At 40.4% G+C, this 12524-nt stretch overlaps 2 protein-coding genes across 2 annotated transcripts; both read right to left on the bottom strand.

The window, feature by feature from the left end:
* Positions 1 to 1094: 1094 nt before the first annotated feature.
* Positions 1095 to 4016, bottom strand: LOC111465196 (probable protein phosphatase 2C 46). Its single transcript, XM_023109517.1, has 5 exons — positions 3472 to 4016; positions 2857 to 3267; positions 2384 to 2751; positions 1701 to 1937; positions 1095 to 1606 (listed from the first exon to the last, which is right to left on the bottom strand). Exons 2-5 carry the CDS (start codon positions 3185 to 3187, stop codon positions 1370 to 1372), a joined length of 1173 nt encoding a protein of 390 aa, XP_022965285.1. The 5' UTR covers positions 3188 to 3267; positions 3472 to 4016; the 3' UTR covers positions 1095 to 1369.
* Positions 4017 to 7241: 3225 nt separating this feature from the next.
* Positions 7242 to 7742, bottom strand: LOC111500190. The gene has a single exon (XM_023151844.1). It carries the CDS (start codon positions 7740 to 7742, stop codon positions 7242 to 7244), a length of 501 nt encoding a protein of 166 aa, XP_023007612.1.
* Between the last annotated feature and the right edge of the window lie 4782 nt (positions 7743 to 12524).

The raw sequence follows: 12524 nt of genomic DNA, 5'->3' as shown, positions 1-12524 counted from the left end.
AGGTAGTGTGCCAGCAAGAATGTTGGGCCCGAAGGGGGGTGGATTGGGGATCCCACATCGATTGGAGAAGGGAAGGAGTGTCAAAACATTCTTCATAGGGTGGGGAAACCTGGCTCTAACGTATGTGTTTTAAAAACTTTAAGGGAAATCCAAAGAGGTCAATATTTGTTCGTGGTGAGCTTGGGGCGTTACACTCTCAGACCCTACATGGATGCCAAAAGTCATATAGAACGAACACAGTTGTCCTGAATGGGGTGGGGCCGTTTAGATTAGATGTTGAGAGGGAGTGTGGTATTTATATTTGGTTTATGCTTCAGCTACCACAATAAATAAGAGTTGAAATTGTACCAAAGGAATTTGAAAGTGTTTGGTGGTTTCACTTGAAGAGAATGCATCCATTGTTCTTACCACAGGTTTGCTGCATTTCATCACCTCCACCTACTTCCTCTTTAATGGCCAACTACCCATCTTTTTATCCATTTTATTATGGTTGCCCAAGTTCCTAACATCCCTCCTTTTCTCTCTAAAATATCCTTAAAATATCAGCCCTTTCTTTTAGTATTATATGCTCTCATTTGGTGGTTGCAGAAGCCTCTCCTTTTCTTCCAACCTTTATTGTTTTCTTAAACCTTAAGGAAACCGTTCCTTTCTTTATATTTATGAGGTGACGAAGACCTCGTACCAATTCAACATGTCTGACTAAGGTAGGCTATTTGTATGAAATCCCACATCGTTAGAAGAGGGGAACGGAACATTCCCTATAAGGGTGTGGAAACCTCTTCTCAGCAGACATGTTTTAAAATTCGGGAGAAATTTTTTAGTCTAAATTCCTTTCGGAGAGAGATATCCAACTTTAGAAATAGTTTTTTGGATACTTTCCCACTTCTTAAGATCATTGTTCGAAAGTTGACCACTGTTAATCCCTCTACATTAAGTATGAAAAATCTTCTTCAATGGAGAATGTGAGATCACACTACACGTAGGTTAGAGATGATAAGGTGCAGAAACTGATACCCAACGGACCAATGCAAACAATATCTAGAGATCTAACTAGTCGAAATCAACTAATTAGGAACAAACAAAGAGGTAGAAGATTGAAGGCACTAAACGCAAAGAAGACGAGAAAATCTCCCATTGTTATCAATTTAAGCTCTCTAGTGCCATACTTTGAGTGTACTTTCCCTTGGAAGTTCTTAGAAAGCAACTAAAAAGAAAGAACCAAGTTGAACAGTGAATCAGGCAGGGCAGGGCAGGGCAGAACAGAGCATTTAAAGAATAAAAGCGAACCTTCTCTCATCTCTCCTTGATATACAACTTGGTGGGTCACTGAATCCCAGAGAAGAGCCCCTCAAAAGCTTTGTATTATTGTTTACGAAGGGGCAGTGTTGAGCCCCGACTTCGCATATAGCTTCACTCCTCCCCCTCTCACAGACAAAACAGGGCTTCTTTCCCCTCTGCTTGAACCCAGAAACACGACTATCACCGTTATGTCATCGTGAAAATGACGCCGAACCCCACGATCAATCTTCTTCAAGTCTGAGTATCGCATTTCTCGTTTCTTAGCTGCTTCCTGCATTGCCGCTTTCACCAGCCTCCTTGCACTTCCCTGGATGAAGGCAATCAAGCAAGAGAGGAGGTTTCTGTGAATAACCGAACTCAATACAATTTGCTATGGCAGATATCGAAAAAACGCAACTTACACTGTGAGGATGCTTGTGAACTATATCAACTGCATCCTGGTTGCTTAGGTGCTCCCACAGCCCATCAGAGGCAAATATGAGAAATTGATCGTTTGGATCGAGTTCATGCACAGAGACCGCAGGTTCTGAGCTCAGAATAGGCTTACTGAAGGGCTCTCGGAGACGAAACTTAGTATACAAAGGCTCCCGGTTAAACTCTGGCTTTTTGAGATATACGTCTCCAATCGACCGAGAAATCTGCAAATGAGTTAAACGAGAAGTTCCAGTTTGGGTGAGAAGATATGCGAGGACTTAATGCTAGTTATCCTAAAGAACAATAATCAAACGGCTGGTTCGTATGATATTAGGAGCATTTCAAGAGATTGAACATGCTCGTGGGTGATCATAGTACTCGATGCATCAATGAACAAACAGATATATAAACGAAATTTTGCTAGCTACTTATGAATCGTGACCAGAACATTCGATTTATACAAGGAAGAAATAGAACAAATCGATCTAAAGAGTCTCGTGGTAACAAGACATAAGCTTCATGATATACACTAATCCTGAAATTCTTATCAAACTCATTGTAGCCTTAAATAGGATGATATGAACATTCCAGTCAAATGAATGAGGGGTTGGTCGGCCTACTCGACAGCCAGAAACTGAAAGTCTTAGGTTCAATCATGCTTAGGAAGTACCTGAATCAAGCCCTTTACGCGCCATACGTTATGCTTCAACACTACTATCTGGGAGTCATCTGGGTGCATAGACTGCATCTCCTGGCGGACTGATTGTATGCTTACATTGTGCTCCGACGACAGCTGAATGGGAAGAACTTCCCCCGTCGACCGAACAAGCCTCCCCAACACAGCTCGGGAGTCGCCAAGATTCGCAACGTAGAGTTTCCCATTACAAATCACAGCAACCAGGCAGCACGAACCAACGGCCGCAATCTGCGGGTTCATGGGCCATTGCTTGGTGACAATAGAGAGAAACCCCTCTTCTGTTGCTTGGAATGCTTTCTTTATCACATTTACAGACATTGCCTTTTCTTCAGTAGCAAACACTGAGAAACAGTAAAACATGACTCAATTTCAAAATGCTCGTAATGATTCTAAAGCCAAAGCAGCCTAAAACAAGTGCATTGAGCAGATGTTTGAACTCCTCTTACCTTTGAGATGCTGGAACAAGTTATCACATATGAACCGCGACGTCTCGGGGCCACCATGACCGTCGTATATTCCTACAAAAGTTCCATAGGGTCCAGACTCAAGCAAGCTCAAAGGACCAGACTCAAGCTGGCTCTGATCCTCAAGTAAATTGTTGGCTTGAACAACAGCCATTGAAAATTCTCCATTGATGTCGTGCCCATGGTCCTTGTACCAAAGTAGCCCATCTTGGCAGCCAACCGAATCCGAACCACCACCGCCCCGACGACGCAAGTGACGATCGGCACATGGCTGCCAGCAAGCCCTCAGCAAGTTCATCAAGCTTGATAACATCCCTCATTGCACCAGAGCCAGCCTCCAATTCCTCCACATCCGAAATGGATGCAACACCAATCCCACCTCAAATTCCTCCCCTGCAGACCCAACAATCAAACATTGAAGAGAGTTTAACACTCAAAATTCCCAAGAAACAAACAGAAAATAGAATCAAGAACAAGGAAGAACAGCAGGAACAAGAATCAGAACAAAATCAACCACAATTGAAGTTGAAGAACAAGAAACAGTCAATAATTCAACCACGGAGTAATAACAATAATAGAAGACTTGTATGAACTCACACTGTAAATTAGGCTATTCTGGCCAGTTGGGGTGAGCTACTACTGGATGATATCAAATGAAAACGACGGAGATCCAAAACAGACACAGCAATACATGTGCAAGTAAAATTGTTAGATCCACAGATCCATCAAACCCCAAAAAGAGCAATGGTAAACCTGTTCTTAATTCCACAGCAAAGCTAAAGAAGAACCCTAAAATCCAATTCGATGAAGAGAATAAAAACGAAACCGGACGAACTCTGTTTATAAGAAGACGAACACAGCGATTGGTCGAAGGCAGCAATGGCCATATGGAACCCTTCTTATGGGCTCCACTTCCAAACCCAAAAGAGAAAACCAAAGTAAAATACAAATTGTCAGGTCAATCCTCCACTTTCCATTAATTTACCTCTCGCAATCCCTCAATTTTTTTATCCCTTCTTGACTTTTCTTCCGACCCATTTCCACAAAACTTGAAAGGGTTTTTGTCGTTTTACCGATTCACGAAATGGGTGGAGTCATTTTCTTGATGTCGTGAACCCCAGCAAGCAAGCGAGTGGGGTAAATATCTCGGGGCTTCGCAGTGGCGCGAGAGGCAACGTGTCGATCGATTGAGAGCTACAAGACACCACGTGGTGGGCTTAAACGATGAGCAAGCGGCTTCCATTTTATGGATTCACAGCTCCAACAGCGAGAATCTGATGGGTCGCATTCTGTCTGAAATGGATCGATTTAGTGGCTGATTCGAAACGTTGCTTGTTCTTGAGGGGTTTTGTTCGATTTTGTCAAATGGGGGACTCATTTCTTTTTTCTTTGACTTTGAGAAATGCTTCAATTTTCAACCCTTTGTTTGTGATGATCCTCTCAACGTTAGTTCTTCTCGTGGGGGCGACAGTCCATCATTCATGGTCGACGAATTTTAGGGCTTGGAATTTATGAAATTCAACCAAATTTAAACAAAAATAAATAAATAAATAACCTCATTCAAATTTCAAAAATCTAAAATCCATAATCATTACTATTTAATGTTACGAAAAGATTTCCACACTCTTCATAAAAAATGCGTGAGAGGCCAACATTCTCACTATCATACCACTCCATGTCTGGCTCAGATATCATTTGTAATAGTTTCACTTTGGCTAACCACACCTTTCTAATGAATGACTCGTTCCTCTTTCAGATCAATGTAAAATCTAGCGGTAATATTGTAGTTATTAACTAATAAAATATTTAAATATTACCTTTAAAACTGGAATGAATTATAAAATGATTAGATAGATATTTTAAAAAATAATTTTGATGTAAAAAAAAAAATATATATATAATTTTATTTCTCAAATAATTGAATTTGAAAGTCAAATAAAAATGAATTATTGATCTCAATAAATATTTTAGGGATTATAATATTTATGAAGGCATTCCCAACCCTTTATTAATCATTTGTATTTAATTATCATTAATTAATTATCTAATTTTCTAAATTGTCTTTTTTAAGCTTTTTCATTGTAACAGCTTAAATCCATGGCTAGCAAATATTGTTGTTTTTGGACTTTTCAATCTTTCGTTCCTCTTTCCAATCGATCCAATCGACGTGAGATCTCACAATCCACTCTCTTTCGGAACTCGGTATCATTGTCGGCACTCGTTCCTCTCTCCAATCTATGTGAGATATCACAAAGACTCACGTATTTGAAAAAAAAAACATAATCCTCTGCAAAAATCAATAAAAAAATAATATAGTTTATTTATTTCTAATTATTTAAGAAAAAAATCATAATTAATTAATTAAGAAAAAAAATAAGAATCTCTAAATTTCAAGTCATCTTTCATTTTCAGAAAGATTTTGAGATTTCTGAATAATTAAAATCAAATTTATTTATTTGAAAATTTAATAAAAGTTTTATTTTTCCAATGTTTGTGGTTAGGGTTTATGATGGGGTAATGTTGATTATTTTATCATTATTAGTGTTCGTAATGCTTATTATTTATATTGTATTTACATTAATTATCTTTTTATATAATTTATTTATTGATTTATTAATCATATTATGAAAACGTCAATTCCGATGTCTAATTCATGAACCTGTGAAAATATCGATGAAGATGTTGACATACCCGAACTATAAGATTGAACCTATGAAATAAGATTAAAATTTTTAAACGATAAATATTGAATTGTAATTTTACATAAGTTTAGTTTCTCGGGACTTCAACTGTTTCTTAAACAAAGATGAGTTTAACAAAAACCTATCGGATTTCACTAATGAGCTACACTGCTTGACTTTAACTAGTTCGAAGTGTATATATATCTTAAATGGTTTAGACTTAGTTATAGTTTATAATCACCCTAAATGGTTTGGACAATTAAACTCTCAATTTTGTATCTAAAAAGTCTCGATCTATGTCTAACGGCTCAAACTCACCACTAATAGATATTGTTCTCCTTGAGCTAGCCCTTTCGAGTATCTCCTCAAGATTTTTGAAATGCCTCTGCTAGGGAAAAGTTTTCACACTCTTATAAAGAATGTTTGTTCTCCTCCCCAACCGATGTGAGATCACAATCCACTCGTTGACACTCGTCCCCCTTTTTCAATTGTTGTCTTTCTACTCTCCAATTGATGTGGGATCTCACAATCTACTCCCCTTTGGGGACTAGCGTTCTCATTGACACATCACAAGGTGTCTCACCCATCTTCGAGGCTCAGCGTTCTGCAGTGTTCACCCCTCTTTGAGGCTTAACGTCCTACGGTGTCCACCCCTCTTCGAGGCTTAACATCCTGCGATGTCCACCCCTCTTCGAGGTTTAACGTCCTGCGGTGTCCACCCCTCTTTCCTCTTCGAGGCTTAACGTCCTGCGGTGTCCACCTCTCTTCGAGGCTTAATGTCCTGCAGTGTCCACCTCTCTTCGAGGCTTAACGTCCTGCAGTGTCCACCTCTCTTCGAGGCTTAACGTCCTGCGGTGTCCACCCCTCTTCGAGGCTTAACGTCCTGCAGTGTCCACCTCTCTTCGAGGCTTAACGTCCTGCAGTGTCCACCCCTCTTCGAGGCTTAACGTCCTGCAGTGTCCACCTCTCTTCGAGGCTTAACATCCTGCGGTGTCCACCCCTCTTCGAGGCTTAACATCCTGCGGTGTCCACCCCTCTTCGAGGTTTAACGTCCTGCGGTGTCCACCCCTCTTTCCTCTTTGAGGCTTAACGCCATGTGGTGTCCACCCCCCTTCGGGCTTAGCGTCTTCGCTAACACACCGCCCGATGTCTAGTTCCAATAAGTTCTTTTCGAGTTAAATTGACTTGGTTATATTTTACGATAAACCCTAATAAGTACATTGAAAAGCTAAATTACAACCATACCCTTTAAACTATCTTTTTGGACTGTTACAAATGGTATCAGAGCCAAACACGAAGCAGAATGCTAGCGAAAATGCTACGTCCCCAAAATCTGATCCCACATTAGTTGGAGAGGGGAACAAAACATTCCTTACAAGAGCATAGAAACCTATTCCGAGTAGATGACTTTCAAAACCATGAGACTGACTATCAACATAACGATACAACTCGAAGTAATAATTTGATTAGTACGGATACGACATAAAATGTAAAGAAAATTTTGTATCTAAAATAGTAATTTTTTGAATTAAAAGTAATGGTTTCCTCTAATGATTAATGAAATGATTCCAAATTTGAAAATCTTACAATACATTCGCATGATCCTTCCTTTACCACTACCACTACCACTAATATAAACAAATGAAGGAACACATTTTTGATCCCAAAATAATGGACAACAGAATCTCAACTGTCGCCTGCATTCTTTAACCGCTCACCGGAATCCTCCCAACCAGAATCACCACCGGCGGCCAAGGAATCAGCAATGGGCACAATGACCAAAATACCCTCCCCGGCGGCGGCGCATAGAAAAGTAGTGAAAAACACGACCAAGGCGACGACGGAGTAAGCGGGCTGGTCGGGCGTCCAGAGGGCGGAGAGACCAAGGAATATAATCTGCAAGGGCAAGGAAATCAAAATGGTGGAGGCGAGGCTATAGACACGAACCCTGAGGGATTTGTTGATGACCATGGAGGCCACTTTCCAGCAAGAGAAGAGGAAGCAGAGGATGTACCCGAGGCCGAAGGCGGCGAAGGCCATGGAGCTTAAGAGAGGGTAGGCGCATAGGACGGTGGCATTGTCGAAATCTTGCTTGATTATGAGGTAGCTTTGGGTGAAGACGGCGGGGAGTTTGTCGTTGAAGGGTTTGTAGAAAACGATGAAGATATGGAGGAGGAAAATTGGCATGGAGACAAGGAGGAGGAAGGCGACGGCGGCCAAGTCACGTGGCGTTTTGTGATTGGCGGAGGCGTTGATTAGGAAGAGGAGGGTTATTAAGAAACAGGGTTGGAAGAGGCCGAGAGAGAAGAGGGCGTGGAGTTTGCAGAGGGTTGATTGGTGGAGAGAGGGGAGAGAGGGGAGGAAGGGGTAGAGGTAGCGGCGCCGGAAGAAGGAGAGGCGGAGGAGTTCATTGAGTGCCCATAGGGAGATGAAGGTCACCAGGAGGAATCGGACGGTCCACAGAGAGTTGAAGCGTTGGAGGTGGTGGGAGGTCCGGGATTTGAGGCGGAGGTGGAAGATGAAGGTCAGGGAGAGGAGGGAGAGGAGGAGGATGACGGCGATGAACCACACGGTGGTCAGGTCGAAGGTTGATGGGTCTAGGAAAGACAAAGGAGCAATGAAGAACATCGATTTTTAATGGCGTGGCGGCGGCCGCGGTGGCGGTGGCAGCAGCAGCGACACCAGGAGGGTGAGGGAATGAAACTGCATGGATTAGAGGAGGAGGAGGAGGGCATCCGGCAGGTGAAGTGGAATGGCAAATTTGGTAAATTCTGGATCAGTTCCATCGGCTTCTCTGTCATGTTATTATTATTAGAAGGTGGTTCATACTCCATACATGCCCTCCATCCATTTCCTCCCCCTTTCTTCCACCCGACCCTAACCTATTTTTCGTGCCCTCTAACCCTTGCACGTATCCTAGTTTTCTTATGCTATGAAACTTGATATGTTATGGAATATCGTGTTATATCATATTATATACTATAATATGAGATGACATGAAAGGATGAAATGATCCTGCATAATGTAGGTTCATGTGCATTGAGATACTTTCTTGTCATGATTGGTACAGACGCGTACACTACAATGCTATGATCATAGTATTGTGTACACCATAATACTATGAGTACTCCCTTCCTTTCGTGGCATACCGGTAGGGTGAGTGTACTCTAGTCAAAGGCTAAGTCTTAAGGGTATCTATATGAGCTCGCCCGGGGTCCATGTGTGCATACGTGGGTCATGTGTAGAAAAGTCTTATGCATCCAATTATGCACGTACTAGAAGTAGAGACCAAGGTCATATTGTGATATTTTATGGAATGATAGGTCCCAAACATGGTTGTATGGGATTGTACTTCTTGACCCAAGAGTAGGATTTCTGAGTATTTCTTAAAATACTTTAGTAATGTGTAAAAACGATCACCGGGTGCCAATCGGGTACCTTCAGAATATTTTATCTTCACTTATATGCTTTTTAAATGAAAAGTTTAACGTTCCATTAAACAAACACAAGATTCAAATCTATATCAAACAACTAAATCAAATTTGAACAATTCTCCACCTGAACGTCATAACTTATTACATATTCATAAAATTTCAAGAACGAGATAAACACAAACACAAAAGTTTAGTCTTCTATAGACATTTAAAGTGTGAGATCTCACATCGGTTGGAGAGGGAACGAAGAATTACTTAGAAGGGGGTAAAAAACTCTCCTTATTAGATGCATTTTAAAACTATGAGGCTGATGCCTAAATAGACAATATTAGCTAGTGGTGGGCTTTGGTTGTTACAAATAGAGCGAGACATAGGGCAGTGTGCCAAAGACAACACTGACCCCCAAAGGAGTGGATTATGAGATCTCACATCAATTGGAAAGATAACGAATCATTTTCTATAAGGGTGTGGAAACCTCTTCTTAGTAAACACGTTTTAAAACCATGAGACTAACGGCGATACGTAACAAACCAAAGTGGACAAGAGGACAACATCTACTAGTGGTGGCCTTATGTTGTTACAAATAGTATCAGAGCCAAACACTGGACGGTGTGCCAACGAGAACACTAGTCTCCAAAGGGGGAGGATTGTGAGATCTCACATTAGTTGAAGAAGGAACGAAGCATTCCTTATAAATGTGTGGAAACCTCTCCCTAGTAGACATATTTAAAAACCGTGAAACTAACAGCGATACGTAACAAGCCAAAGTGGACAACATCTACTAGTAGTGGGCTTAGGTTCTTACAAATAGTATGAGAGCCAGACACCGGACAATATGCCAACGAGAACACTAGCCTCCAACGGGGGAGGATTGTGAGATCTCACATCAGTGGAAGAAGGAGCGAAGCAACCCTTATAAGTGAGTGGAAACTTCTTCCTAGTAGACGCATTTCAAAACCGTGAAGCTAACAGCGAGCGACATGTAACAGGTCAAAACGAAGAGGCAAGACCAAAACACAAAACCCCATTTGTATTGAAATGATAGGAAGAGAAAGGGGGGTTTGGAATGGAATAGATTTTGATGATCTAAGAAAGAGTGGAGAGTTGGTGAGAGATTTGATGATGAACAGAGGAAGAAGAAGGTGGAAGAAGAGTGGGTTTAGACAGACAAAGTACTGTACAACCAACAAGTTTGGGACAGAGCTATCTTCATCTCACATCTGTCTCTTAGCTCAAACACTGACTACACTCTCTCACCTCTGACAACTTCTTTCTTCTTTAACTTTCACTTGTACTTGTTTACATTCATTTGGTGTTCCAATTTAACTCTCTTTCTTTAATCAACGTTTCTTCAGCTCCAAATTTGGATGTTTGGAATTCTTATTTCATCTAAATCTTATGTTATATTGTAATTGAAGTGGAATGAGATAGAGTGGAATCAAACATACCTATCAAAGTTAGAGATAACCTAAAGACACGCTTGAACTAGATCGAATAGAGATAAGACTAGGGTTAGACATGAATGAGTTGGACCTAATGGAGATAAGATCAAGGTTAGCCACGAATGAGTTAGACCTAATGGAGATGAGATCAGGGTTACACATAAAATCAATATTTTTGTTAGTGTACAAAATTAAATTAAAAAGAGATGAGACCAAGGTAGGCACGAATGAGCTAGATTGAATATAGATGAGATTAGGGTTAGATACGAAGGAGTTAGACGGAATAGAGATGAGATCAAGGTTAGACCCGAATGAGCTAGACCAAATAGGGATGAGATCAGAGTTAGACACGAAATCAATATTTTCTATCCCATTATCCAAAATTAGACCGAATAGAGATGAGAACAGGGTTAGACACGGATAAGCAAGACCAAATGGAGATAAGATCAGGGTTAGACACGAAATCAATATTTTTTGTCACAGTATCCAAAATTAGATTGAATAGAGATGAGATCAAGGTTAGACAACGATGAGCTAGATCAATATTTTTTGTCTCATGTCCAGAATTAGGCTGAACAGAGATGAGAATAGGGTTAGACATGGAGGATTTAGATGGAATGGAGATGGGTTAGACACGATATCAATATTTTTTGTCCTGTGTCCAAAATTAGACTAAATCGAGATGAGATCAAGGTTGACACGAATGAACTAGACCAAATAGAGACGAAATCAGAGTTAGGCACAAAATCAATATTTTCTATCCCAGTATCCAAAATTAAACTGAATGAAGATAAGATCAGGGTTAGACACGAATGAGCTAGATTGAATAGAGATAAGATCATGACTAGACACGAATGAGCTAAATCAAATAGAGATGGGACTAGGGTTAGACACGAAATCAACATTTTACATCCCGTGTCCAAAATTAGACCGGACCGAGACAAGCCAGCAAGAACTTGGTTATTGAGTCATTGGCAACCTGTAAAAGAAAAGAAATCTGAAAAGGGGTAGTAGTAATGATTAAGTTAGTGAAGTCTGAGAAAGTGTAAGAAAGGAGAGCGGGTTGGGTATTAGATTCTGGGCAATGAACTTTTCCAAGAAACAAAGTGATATTACTAACTCAAAACCACCTCCAAAACAAAAGGCCCCCACCACTCTTCTTCTCAGCAATCCAAAGAATCTCTAACAAAAAAACTAAGTCAAAAGAACAAAAAAAAGATTCAAGACCGGACACTTAGTAACAGTACAGCTCCGTTCCACGGTTTTAATTGATGTGAGAACTCACAATCTATCCCCCTTGAGTACCCCGAACCTCGCCCCACATGTGTATGTTAGGAAGAGGTTTCCACACATTTATAAGGAATGCTTCGTTCCTCTCTTCAACTGATATAAGACCTCACAATCCACCCCTTTGAGATCCAGCATCCAGTGGTTGGGTCTAATACCATTTATAAAAATTCAAGTCCGCCCCACGATTTTAAAACGTGTCTGTTAAGAAGAGGTTTCTACACTTTTATAAAAAATGTTTCGTTTCGTTCTCCTATTCAATCGATGTGGGATTTCACAATTCACCCCCTTAGAAGTTCAGTGTCTTCACTAGCACACCGCCCGGTGTCTAGCTCTAATACCATTTGTAATAGCTCAAGTTCACTGTTAGTAGATATTGTCCGTTTTAACCCGTTACGTATCGTTGCATGTATGTTGAAGAGATGTTTTCACACTCTTATAAAGAATGCTACATTAACGAAATCTTTTGAATTGAAATAAAATGTCTCGACCCGATGCAATACAAGGCACTAGCACTTCTAATGGTATTAATTAGTATTAATTTGGTTGTGGTTAGTTTAGTGTCCAATGGCGGCAAAGCCATATGGGATTGTCTTGTTCCATGGCAGACTGAAACGGGTAGGGAGGCTGTACAGTTCTTCTTCCACACCCTAAGCCACAACATTGAATCAATCAAATCAGCCTTTTTTTAAAAAAAATAAATTTTATCATTTTTAATATTTCAATTGGATATATATATATATATATATATTGTTTTCCATATTATTTGACGACATTATTGTCGGATTTATGGTTGTGCTTTTTTT

This window comes from Cucurbita maxima, unplaced genomic scaffold (genome assembly GCF_002738345.1).
Source record: "Cucurbita maxima cultivar Rimu unplaced genomic scaffold, Cmax_1.0 Cma_Scf00028, whole genome shotgun sequence".
Classification (NCBI taxonomy): Eukaryota; Viridiplantae; Streptophyta; class Magnoliopsida; order Cucurbitales; family Cucurbitaceae; genus Cucurbita; species Cucurbita maxima.
This window is presented reverse-complemented; position numbering and strand designations above follow the sequence as displayed.